Raw genomic sequence first — 23,149 nt, 5'->3', positions numbered from 1 at the left:
ATAACATTTTCTCATAGGCAGACACAGAGAAACCCTATTCAAGTCTTTTAGAGGAAGACAGAAGGAAGAGTCACACAACCTTTTTTATTTTTTTAGTTTATGAATCAATATTATTGCAGGAATACGTTACGCTGCCAAAAATCAAGACATATTTAAGACACTTAGCACTGATGGGACTGACACATTTTAAGAAAAAAACCCTGTGTCTCCTTGCTGACAACTCCTTCAGCTTAGCAGAAAGGAGTGACAGAATTCTTTTCAGCATTTCTACAAAGTTCCCAAACCTGTTTTTACCTGAAAAAAAGTCAATTAAAAGTACGTAAACCCTGCTAGTGTTTAAATAATTGATATACTAAGGACACTTATTCTAGGTGCTAATGTACTGATGTGGCTAACAAGACAGACAAAGAACAGTGCCTAAAGTCTCTGAGTACCTTGAACCAAAATTTAGACTTCCCAAGCGTGGTAGCAGGCACTCACTCCAAGAACACCCTGCTGACCCTCGGACAGATGTTCCAACCCAGCTCACTGACATGTACAGAGGTTTACGGCTCTCGCTCCTCCTTTAATCAGCAACTGTATATTCAACTACAGTATTAAAATAAACCATTACAAACCTATTCTGCTCTGTGTCCAAGACCTAAATGCTTTTCATGCCTATCAAAAATCTTCAGCCAAGCCTCTCAAAGCCCTGACCTATGTCCGTGTGGCATCTCCTCGATAAAATCCTTCATGAGATGTGGATAGGGCAGGGGGATGAGGCTGAAACCTTCGGAGCGTCAGTGCCACCATACCTCCACCTGTGGGCACCATTCACCTGGAAAACACGGTCATCTGGACATTTTCAATTAAGCTCCCGACCTTTTACCACAAAAACCCAATGGCTCACGTTTAAACATTAAACCGTGACAGTAAAACAGCGTGAAAAATATTTCAACTCACTCACTCCACTCACTCACTCCACTCACTCATTCCACTCACTCATTCCACTCACTCACTCACTCACTCACTCACTCACTCACTCACTCACTCACTCACTCACTCACTCACTCCCACCTGCCCCACACCCCCACCTGCCGCTCTGTTATCCCGATCTTGCTCCCGCCTTTCCCGATCCCGCATGCGCGTTCCCCCCATCCCGCCTTTCCAGATCCCGGTCCTCCCCGACCCCGCCTTTCCGGCTCCCGTTGCTTCTCGATCTCGCTATTCCCGATCCCGCTGTTTCCCAATCATGACCTCGCTGTTCCCGACACTGCTGTTCCCGATCCCTACACTGCTGTTCCCGACGCTGCTATTCCCGATCCCGATCCCGCCGTTCCCGCTCCTGCCTCCCCTGTCCCCGGTCCCTCCCTGCGCATGCGCACGTTGCGGGGCGGTGCCGGCGGAGCGGCGGGAGCGGCCCTGCAGGTGAGGTGGGTCCGTGCCCCGCCCGCGCCCCTCACCTTTCTCGCAGCGCCGCGCACCTCCCTCACAGTGCTCCTTCCTCACAGCACCCGGGGCCCCTCACAGGTCCGCGCACCTTCCTCACAGCGCCCGGGGCCCCGCACAGCGCCGCGCACCTTCCTCACAGCGCCCGGGGCCCCGCACAGCGCCGCGCACCTTCCTCACAGCGCCCGGGGCCCCGCACAGCGCCGCGCACCTTCCTCACAGCGCCCGGGGCCCCGCACAGCGCCGCGCACCTTCCTCACAGCGCCCGGGGCCCCGCACAGCGCCCAACCCCGCCGGGCACCCCGGGCTGTGGGGCAGCCCCGCGCTCGCTGCTCGGCCTGGCCCTTCCTTTAAGGACTGAGACCCCGCCGCGGCCCCGCACGGCTCCCTGGGCTCCTCCCGCTGTCCCCGGCACCGGTTGTGGTTGAGAACGGCCTGTGGTCCCCCGGGGGATGTGCGGTGACACAGCCCCTCTGCCACCCGCTGTTGAATAGTCACAGAACCGAAGCACAGCAGCCCAGGCTGGTCTGGGGTCCACTGGCCCAGGGTGCTCCAAGCCCCGTTCAACCTGGCCTTGAATACTTCCAGGCATGGGGCTGCCACCCCCTGAATCACAACCTCAAAATGCTTCCAGTATAAGAAATGATCTGTGTAGTTTTACTTTCGCAAAGACCCACAGATGTCAGGGAGAGAGAGGTCCGTGAAGGACAGCAGGGTAGTGCAATGGAAACTGATTTTCCCCTTCTCAGCAGTGTCTGCATGTTTAGTAGTGGTTGTACCTTACCTCTAATCATCACTCAGTCACCCTGAAAAATGCAGCTCAGTCAGTCCTGCTTGAGGGACCTCAATACATAGGTCACTCCACACACTCAACAGTACCTTTAGCTATTACTGCTTTTGGCTACAGACTGTCACTACACTCTTCTGTGGAATAACAAAAAGATTAACGGTTACCTGATTTGTTAATAATCTAGACTTCAGTGTTTTCTCTTTGCATAGATCCCTTGCTTTTGCTTTTCTCATTGACTTGTTTTTGGGAGTCCTTCACACCACTGAGCAACACCCAGCTTCACATCTATGGAGGAGTTAATCCCAATATCATGTGTACAAAATAAATGTGTTTGCACTTGTGTATTGCTTGAAAGCATTTTCAGGTTGTGATTCAGGTGGTGGCTGCCCCTGGATCCCTGGCAGTGTCCAAGGCCAGCTTGGACAGGGCTTGGAGCACCCTGGGACAGTGGAAGGTGTCCCTGCCATGGCAGGGGTGGCACTGGATGGGCTTTAAGGTTCCTCCAGCCCAGACCATTCTGGGTTTCTGTGATTTTTCCATCTCTTGTTTCCTTCAGTAGTTTATGTGAGACACAGGGAGTACCTGCATGTCTAAGGCAAGATGAAGTAAGAGAGGGAGACAGTCTGCAGGGCTGCTGCTGTGAGGGTATCACCTCAGGTACAATCAGCAATGTAGTCCTCTCTCGTGGTGTACTTGCTTGGCTCGACACATAAACTGACCCGAAAAGCGTTTCTTCCACATGTTTCAGTAAATATTTCACTTCTTTGGAAATCTAGTTATACCATTTGGACACCATAATGACTATTTTATTTTGTGTAATGAATTGTCTAGGATCTGGGAAATCTGACATGGAGAAGATAGTTGTCACATAAATTAGAGCTTTCCTTTTTCTAGCTAGATCTAGTTTAAGTGGTTCTACACTATTTTCCTAGGTGTGTAGTCACCTTTTGCATTGTAAGTCCATTGAATGAACACCTGATACAACTTTCCAGTTTTGGAACTGTCTTTTGAATTGAAATTTTCATATTACGCTGCTGTCTTTACCTAACATTTCACTACATTTTGTCCTTTACTGGCAATTTTAGGTAACAGTGGAACCAACAGGAAAAGAGAGACTGTCAGAAGTAGAGATGATGAAAGAGGACAGGGATCACAGGTGGGCTGCTGCTATGGGATCTCATTAAGCAGCTAAATGTGTACATTTCTCCCACAACTGTAACACTGCTGGTAAAGCTGAGGTCTGCCAAAGGCTTTGAGTCTGCTTTTGTGATTGATTTGTGGTGGTACAGCATTATGCTTAATGGACAGAAAAAATTATATGTGTCTATATATATTGATATATATATATGTAAAATATCTAAAATTAGAACTTATAGAAAGTCTTCAATAACATGTTGGAAAGTTACACAAAGTTAAAGCCTCCCCTGCAGAGTTTCAATACAGGCTGAAAATAAAGCAACATTAATTGATTTTTATGATCCAAACTATGAGAAGAGCAAGGAGCAAAAAGAGAAGCTGGAAATGCTCAAAGCCAGCTAGGAATCCAAACGCACAGTTTGTATTTAATGAAAATTAATCTTAGGTTTTAGTCAGCTTTAAGTTTTAAGATAATGTGATATTTTGATTCTTTCTATGTATCACTGAAAGCAGTGCAGTGTAGGCAGTGGTCAGACATTCTGATGAGGCAATTCAGACACTTTTCTACCTGCCTAATCTGATAAACCTGTACCTAAGGTCACAGGACAGGTGGATTTGCTACCTCTGCTGTGAAGTAGGCATGAGGCAGTGCAAGAGAAGCTGCCAGAAGCCCAGTGATCCTGTTCTACTTAAAATGCTTTAAATGGCAGTTATAGTTCAGCAGAATTTTCCAGAGGGCTTGGGATTCTTCATTTTGTTGAAACAGGAAAATGCCAAGCCTAGAGACATGAAGATTGCTAGTTCAGTCATTAGCATCCCACCTACTCTGTGTATTCTTTCCTTGGAAATGGCAAATTATTTCACCCTCTAGGTTAATTCTCCCAAAAAAGTCACCTTCAGTTAGCACAAAGCCTTGTTTTGACTCAAATATGGTGGCACGTCCTGTTTGAGCAAACACGTTTAGCAGTGGTGCCTGGAATTAGCCAAACTCTGCCGAGCACTAGAAAAAATTAGTTCTTCAGCTGAACAAAGTCATTAATAGTGAGAAATACAAATGTAGGAACAGGTAAAGGGGTAGCTAGCAAAACTCTGACACCTACAAGTGGATACAGGAAAGCAGAGGCTGTTGCACCAGGAATCCAAACCCTCCAAGGATTAACCCCCCTCTGGAATCAAATAGGTAAATAGTGTTATATTACCCACATGGAAATAAAACTTAGGTATGTCAGCTTCTCAAATGTGAACATTCAGAACTTCCCCCAAAGAGTATGCTTATATTAAGAATTTAATTAATATTTATTAGTTATCTGAAGCTGCTCTTTGTTCTTTAGTCAACTAAAATGATGCCAGCTTCCTCCAGCTACTCCTACAAAATGTTTTGCCAGATGCTCCATTTGTTAAAACATTTTAGTGTGCTGACACTTGGAAAATACATGTATCCCTTTACTCATAATTCACAGATTCAGATTTCTAGAGTCACTTCTGTAGTGAGTGAACAACGTGAAACCAAGGAGTGCTGCCATGGGGCTGTTCCTGTTGTGTGAATTGACCCAGACTGGTAATCAAGGGCAACCCTCAAACCACAGCCGAAATGCAAAGAACAGATTTATTTCACTATACAATTTATATTTCATTCAAGCTGACCTCTGAGTCTTTCTACCCCACATTTCCAATACAGATTCCTGCTGAAGGTTTGTCATTCCCAGGAAGTCTTCACTGTTCTGCTGGGGCTCTGCTCTCACCAACACCTGAGTGTGCCTGGCCCCTGGCCTGGGCAGGGCTGCTGCAGCAGTGGCACTGCACACCAGCTCTTGGCACTCTGGGAACCCACATGAGTTCATTTTTGGAGATTCTGAACCCCCCAGTTGCAGCTGCAGGCTGGGGAAGCACTGGCTGCTTGGCCCCTTTGTGGTTGAAACTTCTACCAACACAAGAAAGGTGTGCAAAAGAGGGTTTTAGGCTCCACAATCTGTTCAGGTTTTTAAGTAGCCAAGGTACCTTGGTGGATTCTCCCAAATTGTGTACAAATCTTTTGAAGTCCCATTTCTTTTCTTTTTTTTTTTCCCCCAAAAAACTTAGGATCACAGAACAGATCAGATCATATTGGATTTTAATTTTAAGGATAATTTGTTTCTAAATAATTGGGAGGTTTTTTAAATTAATCCCTAGCTTCATTAATGGAAGGGATTTTTAACAAGACATGCAGGGAAGTGATGGGAATAGATGAAAGCCCTTTTCTTCGTCAGCTACTACTTAGTGCTTGAAATAGATTTTGAGATAAGATCTATTTTTAAGATAGAATAAGATATTGTATCCTATTTTATATACATTGTTTATCTAGTATTTAGTTAGATCAACAAAATCTTTGGGGTTTAGTTGATTATATTTTTAGTTGATTACAGTTGATTATATTTATATTAATTTATTTTTGTTATGGTTTTGAGATCTTACTTTTAATGCAGTTAATTTATGCTTGCTAAAAATACTTCTGTGACATTCTGTGCTTTTACTGGGTAAGAAGAAATGCTTTATGCAGATAACAACGATAGGCCCAGATAACAATGGAACAGTTATATCTAATTCTCTTTTCATGGCATTTCAAAATCTCAGTGTATCAGTTTTACTGTAATTAATCTCACTTCTCAAAATTCTCTCTGTGGCTCTGTGTTTGTTTGTGTTGTGCATGTAGACACACACAAATAAATACCTGTTTAGTTGTTGCTAATAGGAAATGAGGTGAACAGGAAGAGCAGAGCTGGGAGAGTCAGTTATTAGAACATCAGGCTGTGCGGCCTGTTTGCCTCAATCCCTTTAAAGGCCGGGCAGACCAGAAAGCAGTTTAGGGACGATTATCTGCATAGTCCCCGAGGCACTCCCCGCACCGTTTAGGTTAAGAAAAGATCGTTGCTGGCTCCTCCCAGATTACCATCCCCGATCCGATTAGCCACAGGAAACACCAGGGGAATTCATTCAGCTTCTCTGTAAAACGTGACTGCCCTGCACCGTGTTTCTTGTGGCTGATACTGCAGCTATGAAGGGATCAGCACTCACTCATTCTTTTTGCAGGGTAACAGGTAAGGTGTTACACTGAAATAACTAAAACTATTAAAAGTCCTGTAAATTTACTATGGTTTTGACTGTATTAGATGTAAAAATCCTCTAATTCGCAGAGATAATTTTTGAACTTGCACTTGAGTGCTGTCAGAATGCTGACAATTACTGACTTTCATTCTTCTGCATGTAGTCAGTGTGATGAGTCTGAGAGTCTCTTGGTAAACATGATGTTCATGATCAAGGGTCTCAGAGCCAGCACTTTTGTTTGTAGAACAGTTAATATATTCACTTTACGCCATCTCCTTGATGAGTCTCTCTAGTAATTACTGCCTGCCAGCCTGTTCAAGGTAGTTTAAAATACCTTCTGTTAACTCTTAGGTTAGCACTGCCACAGAAAGAGGTGATTTAAATAACATGGCTCAAGTTAATTGAGAGCCTTGTCCATCAGTTTAGCTTGCAGTTTCTTGCTATTTATGTCAAAAATCTATGAACAGCAAAGACTGAATCATCAAACCAGCACCTACATAATCTTTTAATGAATGATATTCTCTTGTCTCTTTTGTACATGAAAGAGGTTAGAGTCCTTTGTAAATATCAAACTTGATGATTAAATGACATTCATCTTTTACTAAGACAGGTAGGGAATATTTTTTCCCAAAGAGGGTAAAAGACATGTAGAAATAACAAATCCGTTCTGGTTGTGGTTCCAGTGTGAAACCCCTGGAGTTTCACAGCAGCTGTAGTATCATCCTGCTGTGTAAGTAGTGTATAACTAAACTATATGAAAATTTGTTTACATTTTTACCTAGTCTTCTCTCTGTCCTTTATCCGTGTGTTTATTGCTTTTCCAGTATTTTGGTGTTTTCTTACGGGTAGAAAACATTTAAATTTCAAATAATTGAGCTTTTTAAAGTACCTTGGGAATTGAGGTGTGTGCCTACTGAAAGATGTGTGCTCAGTGCTAAAACTGCCTTCCAGACCATGTTTAAATTGTAGCTTAAGCATTCATGAAATATCTGTTCCCAGTGAGCTTTTTCACTGGTACAGGCATTAGAACAACAACCTTTGCATCTTGTTTCATTAATCATAATAATCCAAGTTTAGCAAAACCCTCAGTTATCATAATTTTTTACAAACATTTAGAAATGCTTTGTTATTCCTGGCAATGTTAAAATTAGATAGTCTGTGGTAATTTAAAATGCATTTTCATTTACCAGTGCTTCCTGAACCAGTGACTAACCACCTCTCAGCCAATTTAGAAGATTTTTTGCTAGAAATTCTCATGATCTGCCAATCTTAAAGCATCAGATTCAAAGCCTGAATTAAGAGACAAGGTTATAATTTAGTAGCTCTTAACCACTTCATTAAATATACCCAGTCCTCACTACACTATCCTATTTTTACTTAGTCTTAATCATTGAAGTTATCTTTAGTCATCTGCCTGAAACATCTCCATTAGTGCTGTTTACAGGATTTTGCATTTTGGCAGTGAAACTGTATCCCGTGTGATCTTATATTTAGACATTCAGTTGACTTCTGTGGGACTGCTCACAAAAGCAAAGCTTCTCAAGTGCTTGCAGAATTAGGCCACAGGAAATTTTAAAGGTGTCAGCCTAGTGCTTAGGTACTAAGCTACCCTCACCCCTACCTGCAGCGAGCTCACTATGTTTCTGTAAAAATTTAGCTGCTAGGTAGTTACTTACAAGTGACTGCAACAGGGAGAGAACACATTTCCTTTAGAAGACAATAAAACAGTAACAATAATCTCAGAATCTCATGTGACAGGCCTAAGCACCAGCATTGCCTCTCTTGTATGAATATATTTGAGGTTTAAAATAATATTTCCCATATATTGATATTTGAAATGGAAAACTTACTAAACTTTTTAATGTTAATACATAAAGGTAATCTTTTTAAGTGTGTGGTCTGCTGTGACATCCTTGTTTGCCAAAGCCACGGGAATTAAAGATTTGGGCCCTCAGTATTGGTGGATAGGTGCACAGGAGCACTGTGGGGAGCCTTACAATGGGATTACTGTCCATGCTGGCAGCTACACTGCCCTAACTGGAATCCTTCCAGCTGGGAATGCAAGCTCTTCTCTCTGTTTGAAAACATGTTCTGAAGGAAACAGTAGCAATTGCATTTATTAAATAACCATCCTCACTGCCAAGATAGAGTGAGACCAGCATCTTCTTGTCTCCTCACTTTTTGACTGTATCATTGTTTTCTGGCTGCTGCAGTAATGGACATTGCTCCTCTCGTTCCAGTCTGGAGCAAAAATTCAGCCCAGCCACTGGAAGCCACTGGTTTTCAGATCCTGAAACGCCAGGAAGAAATGTTTTGTGACAAGGCAGAGTTGGTCATTTGCAAACCCCACTGCTGGTTTGCAGGGTCCATCCTGCAGCCAGCTCCTGAGAGCCAGTGAGGGATGCTGCCAGTGGAAGGTGGCCTTTGGAAGGAGCTGGGACCCCCCATGTCCCAGCTGGCCTGCTGCTCCCCTGTGACCTTACAAAGAGCAGGGCCTGTAATGCAGAGGAAAGGGCGTGGGCAAGGGGCTTCACTGTTCATAAGGTGGGTGCTGGGAGCGACCTCATCCACGAGGTGCCCACGTTGCATCCCCTGCAGGAAATGCAGCCCTGCAAGTGTGCAGAAGCGAGTGGGGCTCGACAGCTGTCGTGTTTCCAAATGCAACATGTGAATCCAGTGCAACAGGAGACAAAAATCCCTTCTGGTAGAAATTGTTCCGCTCAAAAGTGGGGGGAAAGAAAAGGAACTCAAAACTGCAGACAAACATCAAGCAAGCACATATCAAACCCACACCTGGAGGGGACCTCTTGAAATACCCAGAGTGCTTGGCATGAGGATTCCAGGAGATTCCTTGGGCAGCGTGGTCCTGCTCTTGCCTTCTGCCAGCCGACAGCACAGGCACATTTCCCGGTGTTTGGTGTCAGGAGCCGGGGTGTTCCCGCTCGCTGGATGGCACCGCTGCCTGTGCTGAACAGAGGTGGAACTGCACCGCAGGAGATGCGGTTCCTCTCACTCGTGCAGGGAGCCGGGATTAAGGGGCGGCCTCTGCTGTCATGGCAATAGGGACGCACGGCAGAGCTGATTAAGGCGATACCGTGATTGCCCCAAGGTACGTGACTCAGATCCTCAGGCAGCTCCATGGCACCGCGACCTGGAATAGTGCTCCAGGCTGTGCCTTCCGCAGCTACCGAGCGTTCACGAGACGAGCAAAATGCTGAAGAACATCTTTAAAAACCAAGAATATCTGGTACAGAGGCAAAACAGGAGAGAGCTGCTGCTGCTTTAACCTAAGCACTTTACTTCTAGCATCCTTTTTATTGGTGCAGGAACATAATGCCCCTCTGTAGGAACATCAGCACTGACCTGTCCCAAATTACCACCTTACACCTGTCTGAGGGAGTGCAGTGTAGCTCAGCAAAGTCATTTGTCACAATATTACTAACTTTTTTTTTCAGAAGTAAATATAAAGGAATTGCTCCCATTGATCACACTGAGCTGTCAGTCAAGTTTTGCAAACTGAAAGGCACAGACAAAATATTCAGGTCAGTTGGGCAGCACAGGAATTATGGAATATAAATGAAATAAAATTGGTTAGACAACAAAGAAACAAAGAGCTCACCTCTGCCGCTTAGAAGAAGCTTGCTAGTATTTTTTCATACTCTAGGTATGTTCTCTTATGCATTAACCTCCATCTCATTAAGAGGTTAAGAGTTAAGAGTTAAGAGTTCTTATCAGCCTGATTCCTGGGTAAAAAAAAAGGAAATATTTTTAGATAGAAATATCCCTGATATTTAATCTCTTTATTTTTTAATCATTTGAGTATAGGGAAATAGGAGAACTAAATAGTCATCATGGTGGTGATTCTGCTGCCAGTATGATGAGATATCTTTTTCAAATCTTATGTGGACAAGCTGTTAGGAATTTTGAAGAGAACTTTCTGAGAAATAGAAACCAATAATTTTTGTTAATTCAGAATTATTAACTCTAAAAAATAAATTCTGGGGATAAAATGAAGTACTTTCTTTAGGTTCAGAGTTTCCTCTGATAATGGAAGCCATCACTAAGTGATTTCAAAATCCATTGGAAAAAAAATAGAGGTTCTGGAACTTCTCCAAATAGAATGCAATTATATGAAGGTAGTTTATTAAAGGACTGACTTTTCAGAATACAGAGTCAGATGGTCAAGTAGCTGAGTAGAAAATGCTCCAGATACTCTTTTAATCTTTATTAAAGAGTGTTCTTGATTCATATTCTTCTTAAAATACCTACATTAGAGATGACTTTCTGAGCATCTCTGAAGTTTCAGAAGGCTTTTTGTCTTTCACTGACAAATGTAATTCTCATCCCTTTGAGAGGACTGGTGCAGCTCTGTGAAAGGGTTCTTAATGTGAATCTGTAATCTGTTCCCACCATTAAGCATCTTGAAATGAAGAGCTGCACTGGCTGACTTTGTGGAATAAAGTCCATTAGCATTGTAGGAAAAATAATTTATTCAAGTATGTGGTAGATAATGTAATATCTGAATGAATAAATTTTATTTAAATATTTGCTGCAAAAATTATTATGCAGAATTAGAGATAAAAGCTGGACAATGAACAGCAAGCAGTTAGCACCACACAGACCTGTTGTATCACCTAATCTCCGCAGGACTCTTCTATTTTTATATATATTTTTTTAGCAAATCTGTCTTTTAAAACCCTATTTATGCTGAATCCTAATACTGGTTTTGCAGACTTGGGAACCCAAGGTTTGTCTATTTAGCAGACTTCTGTAGCTAATGATGCAGCAGAGATGTGCTTAGTTTGGTATAAAAATTGCTCTTTTTTGTCATGCTTGCAGCTATTTTCCTATAGAGATAAGAGAAACAGAAGGGTGATCTTATACTCAGTAAGAATTTCCATTCAAGAGCTATGCAAAGGGTTTATTTAAGCATCACAGACTGATGACTGTGTTCATATCTACAGCTTGCTTTATCTTTCTGTCGGATAGAAGGTCTTCAGAGCAGGACTTACCTTGTATTAGAAATAACAGTAGAGAAAAAATCTGTTTCTGCCTGGAGAGAGGAGTGGGTTCAGTTTTCTTGTTAGAGGAGAATCATGACAGATGTGATTCCAAAGCCCAAGAGTACAGGGAAGAGAGCAGTGAGGGGCCATGCATTGTAGACAATCTGTCAAGTACCAGCCCATGCCTGACTGCCCAAATCTTCAACGACTCCATAACATAACCAGGAGCATGTGCCTTTATTCTGCCCATCTTGAGCTTCTCTCATAGGCTTTCAGTGATTATTCCATTGTTTCAACAGGTACTGCAATGGCTGCAGGAGTTTTGCTGCAAAATGAGCAACCATACTCCTCGCTGATAGAGAGCAGTGTGTATCTGGCAAATATGAGTTCAGGTAAGAATTTGGCTCTGATGTGCCATTCATAATAAATGCTTAGAACAATTCTGGAAAAAAACCCCACAAAATTTAAAAACCCCAGAAATATTATCCATGTTTATAAATGTAAAATGTCTCTAACAAAACCAAACTGCATTATTTAATCAGCATATCATGGTGATAATATGTCAACCTTTTCTGTAATTTTCATTTTGTCAGATCTCTTAATGGAAGAAACTATGCCATTTTTGTGTTGAGAAACTGCCTAGCTCTCTGAAAACACAAACCTGCCTTCAGCAAAACTCACCTTTCTAATTATTTAAACTTGTACAAGATGCAATTCTTTTTTACCATTTTGGGTGAGTGTTTGTTTGCAAATCTGCTAGATTAAGTAGGAAAATAATGATGTGTAGCATTTTATTTTCTTCACTTCTGTCTCCACTATCATTTGCTATATACTGAAAAGTTTCTGGAAAGAGAAAGAGAAAAATAATTAAAAACAAGAAAGGAATGTAGTGAATTAGAAAATATTTTTCACATTCCTTGGATACAGGTAGCACTTGAAATAGCCTTTTTCATCTCCTTTCTCTTCCATGCAACCCCCAAAATAAAAGTATATTTACATGTTTCCTCGCCTGTTGATATCAGTTCCACTGATGAATGATGAGTCAAGGTTTTGAACATTTTCCTTTCCTCACACGACATCACTGCTGATATTTCAGGCCTGGTGCCCACAGCAAACATTGCCACGTCTCTGTAAGAGCTGGGGAGCAGCAGTCAAAGTTCAGGCCTTCAGTTCCTGGTCAGTGCCTGGAAGAAGCAGATTTTTGCCTGATGAATTTGTCCCAAAAGGGAACTTCCTCTTATGCAAATTCCTCTGTACAAGTTACTGGTTTTGTGGTACAAGAAGTAACACAAATGTGTTTTAGGAAAATGAAGTGGGATTTATTTGTTTATTGACAAATTTCAAGTGAATTTTCTTGATTTCCCTAGTCTTCCCCTTTCTGTGCAGTCTGATGCACAGACATTGGGATGATAGAGGCTTTTTACATCACTATAGTCCATTCTGTGCACAGGAGCTTTTTCAAGTGCTGCAATCTTTCTGGCCACCTCATTCTCCTGCTCAGCACAACTGGAAGCAAAGTGGGAGGCAATTTGCCACCTCATACCTACCTTCAGAAGCCTGAAGCACTCAGCTGACACACCTTCTCCTCCTCGTGATCTGCTTTCTGTCAGGATGCAGGGTTAACAGCTTTGCTTCATAAAAAAGCTGTGCCTTGGAAAAAAACCCAGCCTTTTGTTTTGGATAACAAATTGTGTTTTGTTAGAAGATGTGAATGGTCCAGGCAAACAGTCTACAATTCATCATGTACTAAAGCATTTCAGCAGGAACACACTAATCCCAGTCATTACACAGCTAATGATGCATTTTGGAGCAGCGAAGTGGAGGAGGAGAGGTGGCTGTGGAATGAAGAACCAAGAGGTGGGGGAGTATAATGTGCTTCCTTACAGATCTCTCAGGAGGCAGAGCCTCCAGCTACATTTTGATTGTTCTGTTGAATGGAGTATTTTGTGTCTTAGCGAGTTCTGAATGCCTGTTATTGAGCAGGAACTAAATACTCCCATTGTTTATTACAAACATTTTGGTTGTTCCCAGCGCGTTTTGAAAATTACCTACTTGACAAGCAACTACTTTCATCAAGCGGTGGAACAGTTTGTCCCGAGCAGACGCAATCCCTGTGGAAAGAAGCAGCCCGGGGCTGGCTGGCAGCAGCGCCTGCATCCTCCGTTTCCATGGCGACAGCTCAGCCCGGGGACCAGCTGCCGAGCGCGCTCGGGGATGCTCCGCTCCGCTCCCGCAACTTCAGCGCTGAGCAACTTCCCCTGCGCTCAGAGCGCCCCGGGCAGCGGCGCCGGGCGGAGCTGGGGCCGCGCAGCCATGCAGCCTTCCCCCCGCCGGCGCTCGGCCGTCAGCATCTTTAGCCATTTCTTCCAGGGGCGGAGGCATTCCTCCTCCGATCCCCTTCTCCGCCTCAGCCAGCGGCGCCGCAGCTCCGTGGTGGAGCTGCTCTCCTCGTCCACGCACCGGGTCATGGTGGCTCTGTCGTCGCTCAGCCCCGAGGAGCTAGACGCCACTTTTCCTGAAAAAAAAAGTAAAGTACTTTTCATTGAGACTGTTGGCAGTTCTGGGTATTTTCTCGGTATTACTATAGTTTTGTTCTGTTAACAGTACTTTTTGTGTGTGGATAAAATAGTGGGGTTTAATTTTCTTCTTGTATTTTGTATATTCTGTTTTGTTCACTGATTCCTTATTCAGGTGTTAATACATGCTTTTTACTCTAACAGCTCAGTTATAAATAACAGGTAAAACAGAAGCACACATTCATGCATACTCTGAAGACATGGTTAACTATATTGATTTCAGGTTGAAGAGGACCGTGACTTTTTTCAGCTGCAAAGGATGTCACTAACCTCTAACTTCATCAGAAAAAATACCTGGCAGTAATGCAAGCGATTTTTCCCCCTCAGAATCCTTCCTTGAGCAACGAGCCTGAAATACATATTGCATATTTTCTGGTGTTGGTGACTCTGTCATAAGGCTGAGTGGTATTTTTCAGTGAGCTCCTGGCTAACGTGGCTCTGCCTGTGTCGCAGGGAGCTCGAGGCGCCCCACGGCCAAGTACACGAAGATGGGGGAGCGGCTGCGCCACGTCATCCCCGGGCACATGCAGTGCTCCATGGCCTGCGGCGGCCGCGCCTGCAAGTACGAGAACCCCGCGCGCTGGGCCGAGCACGAGCAGGCCATCAAGGGGCTCTACTCCTCCTGGTGAGCGGCTCAAGGCGGCAAAACAGCCAGGCTTTTGAAAAACCTGCTGCCAAGTGCCAAACGGAACGAGAATCTGATCTGGAATTAGAACCTGACCCAGTGGCTGTTGTACACAGCCCAGGAAAGACAGTGAAAGGTTCCTGTTCACTTACAGTGGGTTTGGTTCAGATCCAAAAGAAAAAATACCTGTGTGTCATGAATTATTAAAAAGCTGTTCTGGGCTACTAAGGATTAGGATGCAAATGAATTAAATACGTTAATAATAAAATTGAAAAGTAAAAGCATTTCCTGCAGGTGAAATAATGTGGGCATGTGTTCAGAAGGACATTCATGTGCAGCAAAAGTCACATGAAATGTATCTTGACATTCTTACTGTCTTTTTTCTAACGGTAAATGCTTAAGCAGCATTTACAAACCTTAAAGGAATAAACAGGGATCTGGGTCCAGATTTCTATTCAAAGGAATTTTTACTTACGTCCTGGCATTTAAGCAGTTCCAGTAATTGTCTTTTGATAATGTTCCATCTATATCAGTTTAATAGGATTTATCATTAACACTGTGGCATAGTAGAATTTTTAAAAGTAATTTCCAATTGTCACCAAGGTATTTCTCTATTTCTTGAATATAACGATATTCTTATTTTGGAAGACTCATGCCCAGGAAATTATTAATGATAACATTATTATTTACTTTTCTAATTTCTCAGGATAACAGATAACATCCTGGCTATGGCTCGACCCTCAACAGAATTAATTGAAAAGTACAACATTATTGAGCAGTTTGAAAGGTAACAAATTTAGTCATTATTTATTGTAAATATTACTGGTGTAATTCCTGATCCATTTTCTCTTTCAACATAGATTTGGATTGTTGATAAAGATCCTTTCATTTTAACGCTCTACAGGTAAAGATTTATTATCCACTAAGAATAAATATGTGTTTCAGAAAATAAGGGACAATGAGATTTTGGCTGCCTGTAATACTTTGACTCATCTATTCCTTCCTTAAGATGTGGCATAAAAACCATAATTAACCTTCAGCGTCCTGGGGAGCACGCGAGCTGTGGGAACCCCCTGGAGCAGGAGAGTGGCTTCACCTACCGTCCTGAAGCCTTTATGGAGGCTGGCAGTAAGTTCCCTCCTGCTGTTGTTCCTCATTAATTATTGACTTTGACATTTAAGGATATTTTTACTTGAATTCCTGTGAATTAAACACAGCTATGTAGGAAACATTGCACAAAACGTGAAACCTGGCAAATACAATGAAGAGCAAATAACACATTATTGAAGATTGTGTATTATACAGAGAGAGATGAAGGCTTAGTGTTCAGGTGTTTCTAAAGGAAGGACAACAGTTCGCTTTTTCTTCTGTATTCACAAATTCTGGTACACTCATGTCTTCTTACCTAGACTATAAAGGGTTATTTCATGAGAGGACACTGCTCCTGACAGTATTTTTGTATTTTCATGTTATGGTGAGAAGAGTGAAAGTGCCTCTCTGTAAAAAGCAGCTGCTGACTGAAGAAGTGCTTTTATTTCTGAAAAGAAAAAATTGCCCTCTTTCTATATATAGTTGAGCAATTTTGCATGAATCACTGTTTTGTTACCTCTTTTACATTCTAGCTGAACTTGAGTTTGACAAATCTTTGCTAGCTTCCTGTATCTATCAAGTTTCAATAGCAAGCATACACTGAAATGGGAAAATGATCTCTTGCAAACAAGATGTAGTCAGATTTTAAGCTCCATTATGCAATTTTAGTACTATAATTTCTTATTAGTAATCTCTCCTCTGCAAATAGTAGTACACCTTTCACATTTGGTGTGGCAGAAAATCACTGTCTCTCTTTTTATTTCAGTTTATTTTTATAATTTTGGATGGAAGGATTATGGCGTGGCATCTCTCACGACTATCCTTGACATGGTAAAGGTGATGTCTTTTGCCCTGCAGGAGGGGAGGGTGGCTGTTCACTGCCATGCAGGACTCGGGAGGACAGGTACGTGCCCCATGCAGGAGCAGCACCAGGGTTCCTCTAGAAACTCCAACCATCTCTGGTTATAAACCAGTAATAACTGGGCTAGATTCCGTGTCACTGCAAGATGGACCTCTATAAAATGGTTAAAAGTGCTAAACTACTGTGTCCAAATGTCCTCAATGGCTAGAGAAGATCAGTTTTAGTATATTAAAACAAAAGACCTGTAAGATAGAGTTTTTAATCTGTATAATTGTTCCATTACATTCAAATGTGAGAGCTGCTTCTGGAGGGGAAAAATTCCCCTGGTACACTTTCTTTGTCCAGTATTTATAACATGTTCACAAACCTGCCACTCACTGTTGGATTGGGTAGATTTGGTGGAGCACCTAAAATTTCATTTGCTCCTTTCAAGTCCTTTCTGGTTGTGCCCTTCCCTTAGTAGCCTCCATTACTCCCATGTTTGTGAATAGTGGAACTCCTGGAGAGGCTGTGGGGAGCTCCCACTGCAGTGCAGTGAGCAGGGCTTCACTGTCTTGTGCTTCTTCACAGGAAATTATGTTTAAGTAACAGCATCACATAATAGAGGACACTCTGTCTTCACCTATATTAATTTCTATCCCATATTTCCACTGAGTATTTGTTTGAATGTGACAGTTCCTTCACTAATCTTGTCTTTGTATTTTCCAGGTGTTCTAATAGCTTGCTACTTAGTTTTTGCCACCAGAATGAGTGCTGACCAAGCGATTCTGTTTGTCAGAGCCAAAAGGCCCAACTCCATCCAGACCCGGGGGCAGCTGCTGTGTGTCAGGGAGTTCTCCCAGTTCCTGGTCCCTCTCCGCAATGTCTTCGCGTGCTGCGAGCCCAAGGCGCACGCGGTCACCCTGTCCCAGTACCTGACCCGCCAGAGGCACCTGCTCCATGGCTACGAGAGCAGGCACCTCAAGCACGTGCCAAAACTCATCCACCTGGTGTGCAAGCTGCTGCTGGACCTGGCTGAGAACAGACAGGTGGTAGAGGCAGAGCTGCTGGACATCCCAGACCTCTCAGCTGAGATTGAGACGACCGTGTCCCAGCTGACATCCACAGAGCTCGAGCGGGAGCTGGCCAGGCACGACAGCGACACGTTGGACTCGTCCTACACCCACTCCTCTGCTCTCGACAGCCAGGACTCACGCGTCTCCCTGGGACACGAATGCGATGCCTTCTGTAGAAGAAGGCATGTCGAATGCCTTCAGCCTCTTACTCATATGAGAAGGCGTCTGAGCTACAGTGAGTCAGACCTAAGGAGAACTGAGTTTCTTTTGGAACAGGATGACACTGCCTGGACAGTGCCTGCTCAGATCTTAGTGAACAACAAACCCAAGCAGAACAGTGAAGAGGAATGCTCTGCCACAGGTGAGGCAAAGCCACAGGTGGAGTTAAACAAAGAGGCATTAGTGCGTAACACGTGCACGTTCTGGAGTCAAGGGAAATTTGATTTGGATGGACGAAGGGATGGCTCCTGTCACAGAAGGAGCTCTACCAAAGAAGTACAACGCAGCAGGACCTTTTCCTCAGGCCTCGCGTCCATGCACAATCCCAAAGAACCTGGGATGCAAAGGCACAGCTTTGCCAGTGAGACTGCTCACAGGAAGGACCACAAGCCCAATATATATGGCAGGAGATTCTATCTCTCTGAGGACTCTGACTCTTCTTCTTCCTCTTCCAAAGTGAACTTTTCCATGGGATATGAAAGCGAGAGTAGCAGAGAGTTGTCAGAGACAATTCCACACATTGTTCTGCAGTCAGAATTAAGTTTGGAAGCCCGAAGAGTTTTGGCAGCCAAAGCACTTGCAGATATAAATGAATTTCTGGGAGAGGATGAAGTGAAGCAGAAGGTAGAAATGTGGCAGGTAATTTTTAACTCAAACCCATGCTACAGGCTCTTCATATTTCACCTCAGTGAATTCCTGGAATGGCAAAAATGCCACGTGGATCTTTGAAATGGCACATTGGGATAGCAATTTATATGAGGCCTGGGTTCAGGTCTTTCACAGGCTGGCAAGATGCACCTACACATTCTGGTCTATAGCAGGAGGGTGGAGGTTCTGGTTATGTTCACTTTCCTAACTGGGGGAAATTGATGCCATTATTTCTGGTTGAAACGTGGCTGCTGGTGGCACAGAAAGTTTGAGTTGGTTTAAAAGTTTGAGTTGGTTTTCATCAGTGTTTTCTCAGAACTAATCAGAGGATTTGTGAGTAAAAGAAGAAGAATTTAGTAGAAACTTAACTGCTTATTGTCAAACCCAAATCCTCTTAGCAACATTTGCTTTGAAGTTGTAATGCAAAGCTGGTTTATGTATTCCAGTGGAGTATTGGGAGGTTTTCAGCTGCACTGCTGCTGCCATCCTTCTATTTTAAAGAATCACTTGTATTATTGTTGATTAATGTTGATACTCTCGAAAAAAATTCAAATTTTTTTGATAACTCTTTTCTTGTTTGAACATAAGAGCCAAATACTGCTACAATCAATGAGAATTTGGCAAAGGTATATAGATAATGTATTTTCAGTTTTGTTTTGTTTGTTTGTATTTTTCTTTGTTTTAAGAAAGAACTGAATTCTCAAGATGGAGCTTGGGATAAAATCTGCACCGAGAGAGATCCTTTTATCCTCTGCAGCTTGATGTGGTCATGGATAGAGCAGCTGAAAGAACCTATTATATCCAAAGATGATATTGACATGCTGGCAAAACATTGTACAGAATCCCAGGATGCGCTCCACTTGCTGGGAAAGGTACATATTCAATCTGACAATTCATTCCTTCGCTTTAGGCAAGGGTTGCACTTTAAAAAAGCCACTTAATTCTCTTTCAAAATCAGAATGAGAATTAATTCTGCATCAAATTGTGTGAATTGTCTAGGTATCTCTAGATATCTTCTAGTCCAAGTGTCTTGCTCAAAACAGAGTTACCTAGAGCAGATTGCTTGTGTGACAAATGCTCCAGCCCCTTAATTAAGCTGGGAAAGGGTTGGGAAGGAACAGCCACAAAGATTGTTCTTCCTTTTCTTCCTCCTTGCTAGCAATTCTCAGTGTCTCTGCCAGTTTCCAGTGGTGACGGAGACTGGGAGGAACAGAGAGAGGTACAAGATGGGGAAAAAAGCCCTGAACATGCACAGCATTTTGGGCTGAAAAGATCAAATCTCACCCTTCCTATGCCAATTCACAGGAAGGCTACTGTTCGTGGAGGGAATCTTGAAATTCCCAGAAATAAGGAGGAATTACCAGAGTAGTTTGTAGCACTCAGGAGAAGAGTTTTCCTATCATGACTGAAATAATTATGCAGCGGCTCTTTGGGCTGGTGGGAATTCCCCACCAACTCCTGCACATGAAGTTTCAGCACAGGAAGGCACAACCTGGTGTTTAAACAGCAGTTAACAAAATCTGAGTGCTAAACTGCTTTTTATGGAAATATTTCTTCTGATGAGATGCTGTTCCTTTTCCCCACCAGGAGCAGTGTCAGACCATCCTTTGTATTTTACACTGTGTGGCGAAACTGCAGGTGCTGCCAGCTGATGTGGAGGAGGCCTTACTTGCTCGTGCTATTAAAGCTTTCACCAAGGCAAGTAATCCCAAATAACTATCCAAGATATTGTATTTACTTGCTTTAAATGAAGGGTGAATCAATCAACAGAGGGAGGCCTCTATGAGAAAGGCTACAGTAATTCCTTCATGCTTCAGTGTAGCTTATTTATTTCAGAGTTTACATTTTATAATAATCACACATAAAGGGTTGGAAATATTCTCTAAAAAATTAAAATTCTGTCACTACAGCCTTAATCCTGGAGTCTCGTTTTTCTCTTTCTGGACCACTGCCAGTTCATGGACATCTTCAAATTAGGGAAAAGAGAATTTTACAGGGTGACACTGACTAATCACCTAGAGTAGCTTCCCAAAGACTTTGGTAGATTCTGTACCATGTGAATTCTTTCCATCAGATTAAATCACTTTCTGAAATTACACTGCAAGTCAGTTCTGTTCCAGACCTGTACCACAGGATGTGAGTAACTAATTTCTGCTTTGGGCTCATTGAGTAACAGTGACAGGTGAAGCTATTGCTCAGCTCAGATTTCTTCTCAGATTCAGTCAATGAAATCTGAGCTTGAACAGAATGTTCACTGTGCTGTTTCCTCATCTCTTGTAAATCTGCCTGTTAAAACAATCACCAGATTTCTCTTTCTTCTGTTTTATTTTAATGTCTAGTTAACATAAAACTGAAAACACTTGGCATTAAGCACTCCATCAAAAACAAATCTTTTCTTTGATAAATCTCAAAGCTTTTTTTTAATGTTGTGCATTTACTTTGCATTTTGCTGTATGGCATCTCTTTAACAACTGAACTGAAACTTCTCTCTTTTACTAGACAAGCTTCGATTCTGAGAATGGGCCATATGTTTACAATACCTTGAAAACTGTGTTTAAACAAGCACTGGAAGAAAAAAGGAAAAGGATTAAAGAAGGAACAGAGAATCCTTCTTGATTTCTACACAGCTCTGCTGAAGCATTAGATGGGCCTACCAAATTATTTTGCATATTCCAGCTACTGTATTTTGTGCTACCTGGCATGATCTACCTAACTTTAGGTAACAGAAGTTATTAACAAATAATTTTATTTTTTTAGAGGGAGTTTTAGTGGCAATTGTTCAGTCTACATAGTTTTAAAGAACAGCTCCATGTAACCATTCTCTGTAGCATTTTGTTTCAGGTACTGTTCTTTTATGTTGTGAAGGGTTCTCCTATTCTCAGATGTGTTTATTGATGTGGAAACCTCTGTTATTGGCAAGAAACATTATTGTCAAGTGACACGACTGCCATAAAGTTCAGTGCCATGATCCCCAAAGGTTTAATGGATTAATATTTATGTATTACATATGTTTACATTAATGATATTTGATTTCATTTTGCAGAAAATAAATATTGACTGCACCTGTGAAACTGCTTTTCCGTTCAGAAATTCTGAACTAAGACCAACAGTAATAATGGAGAGATTCACAGATCTTGAGATCTGTTATAGACAGCAGACAGTATTTTCTTTCAGATCTCTTAAACAATTGTAACCAAAGTATTTCTAGAAGGTGTTGCAGGAGAGAAATGCACTGTATTGAGCAGTAGTCATCAAGCCCTAATTTAGACATTTTTGGCTGAGAAAGCTTCAAACTGTTTTTAACAGAAAAGTCCTTTGAATAAGAGTAAAATGTTACTTTATTAGCTAAGCTTTTGTTGCTTCAAGTAAAAAAACACTTCATCATGAAATCTTCATAAGGATATGATTCTGTCCATACTTACATCCAGCAAATACTTACATAAAGAAGTGTGATATAGTCATACTAAAAAAACATTAATCAAAACCTTACTAGCTACAATACACTTTGCCAAGGCATTTTTATCTAATAAAATAGAAACAGCTGGGCCATCATCCTAAAACAGTTTTGGATTCCAGCCTTAGGATCTGGATTGGAATGCCAGTTTGCAGAATGAGAGGTTCATCAAGGTTGATAAATTTAAGTAGTTAAACAAGAATTTATCCTTTTCCAAAATATTTTTATTCGCTTCTGTAAATGACTAATTTTTAGAATTAAAAATAGACCAGTTGAAATACAGGTAATTTATATATGCCTCAACTGTTGGATGATTTTATATCAAATTCAAATTAAAACAGCTACTTTGGCAGAATCATCTTAAAATAGGAACACTTGAAAATATCACATGCAAATCACAAACACAAATCCAGCTTTGCAAAAAGGCAAGGCAACATGACAGGCAGTTCTGTGTCAGCATTAGCAGTCAGGCTCAAACAAATACCATCTTCTAATCCACCAAATGTCCCTTCTTCAGGGCCTGCTCTGGTGCTCTGCCATCTCCCACACCAGAGTGTGATTCACATACTGCAGCCCAGAGTTAGGTTTTTGCAACATTGAAATGGGCGTGGTCGGCAGGATTGCTGGAGATAAATCACTACAGAACTAAACAAAATGTGTGCACCAAGGTAGGGCTTGAATAGGCACAGGAGTTTTGGAAAGACAAGGACAAGGTAGCAGAGAACAATGTAAAAATCAGCTGCAAATAAAAGGAGGAAATGCTAAAGGAGTTATTTGTGCACATTTGGAGATTTGTTTTTCTTGGGTGCAAAGCAAAATCAAAAGCTCCTAAATGCCCAAAAGACTGGAAATGTGGAATGTCCTCCATAGCAGAGTGTCAGACCTCTGGATCCTTAAAACCATTTTATCGTGGTGGAACAGTGGCAGCTTGAGCTGGTGCCTCTGGGGGACCCTGAGCAAAGAACCCCTGGGCTTTGATACCCTCCCTGCTGAAGTGTGACAGTCTGGGGTATTCCTGCTGTGTCCGAGTGCCCGGTCACTGGCTGGCACCACAGGTCCCCAGGCCCTCTGCTGAGCCATCCCTCTCCTAAAGTCAAGTTTAGTCTGTCACATTTGGCTTTTCTCTCTGATCCACGACCAGAACCACAAGAGCACATGGTGCTGAGGATGTAAAAATGCCTG

The 23,149-nt window shown here is 42.4% G+C and overlaps 1 protein-coding gene and 1 long non-coding RNA gene across 6 annotated transcripts; one reads left to right on the top strand and one right to left on the bottom strand.

Annotated features, from left to right (window-relative positions):
* Nucleotides 1-1,366: 1,366 nt before the first annotated feature.
* On the top strand, nucleotides 1,367-22,736 carry PTPDC1 (protein tyrosine phosphatase domain containing 1). Of its 5 annotated transcripts, none has more exons than XM_071440091.1 (10): nucleotides 1,367-1,412; nucleotides 11,739-11,831; nucleotides 14,469-14,640; nucleotides 15,347-15,427; nucleotides 15,650-15,768; nucleotides 16,496-16,633; nucleotides 17,300-18,504; nucleotides 19,200-19,385; nucleotides 20,101-20,211; nucleotides 21,013-22,736. In XM_071440091.1, the coding sequence occupies exons 2-10, from the start codon at nucleotides 11,747-11,749 to the stop codon at nucleotides 21,127-21,129; spliced, it is 2,214 nt and encodes a 737-aa protein (XP_071296192.1). In that variant the 5' UTR covers nucleotides 1,367-1,412; nucleotides 11,739-11,746; the 3' UTR covers nucleotides 21,130-22,736. The 5 variants fall into 5 exon arrangements, with proteins under 5 accessions (XP_071296192.1, XP_071296193.1, XP_071296190.1 ...); XM_071440092.1 differs by having other exon boundaries at nucleotides 1,368-1,407; XM_071440094.1 differs by lacking the exons at nucleotides 1,367-1,412; nucleotides 11,739-11,831 and adding an exon at nucleotides 13,648-13,966.
* On the bottom strand, nucleotides 8,213-13,116 carry LOC139596082 (uncharacterized). Its single transcript, XR_011681239.1, has 5 exons — nucleotides 12,987-13,116; nucleotides 12,437-12,623; nucleotides 11,449-12,282; nucleotides 10,056-10,179; nucleotides 8,213-9,952 (listed from the first exon to the last, which is right to left on the bottom strand). It is a non-coding gene; the product is annotated as an uncharacterized lncRNA (long non-coding RNA).
* Nucleotides 22,737-23,149: the final 413 nt, after the last annotated feature.

Source organism: Agelaius tricolor, unplaced genomic scaffold (assembly GCF_023055355.1).
Source record: "Agelaius tricolor isolate 1412-34295 unplaced genomic scaffold, bAgeTri1.0.p SCAF_14, whole genome shotgun sequence".
Taxonomy (NCBI): domain Eukaryota; kingdom Metazoa; phylum Chordata; class Aves; order Passeriformes; family Icteridae; genus Agelaius; species Agelaius tricolor.
This window is presented reverse-complemented; position numbering and strand designations above follow the sequence as displayed.

Coding starts and splice junctions, on each gene's coding strand:
- PTPDC1 (XM_071440089.1), top strand. CDS start 13,405: ATGCCTGTTATTGAGCAGGAACTAAATACTCCCATTGTTTATTACAAA. Junction 14,641..15,346: donor AAGGGGCTCTACTCCTCCTG/GTGAGCGGCTCA, acceptor CTAATTTCTCAG/GATAACAGATAACATCCTGG. Junction 16,634..17,299: donor TGCAGGACTCGGGAGGACAG/GTACGTGCCCCA, acceptor TGTATTTTCCAG/GTGTTCTAATAGCTTGCTAC.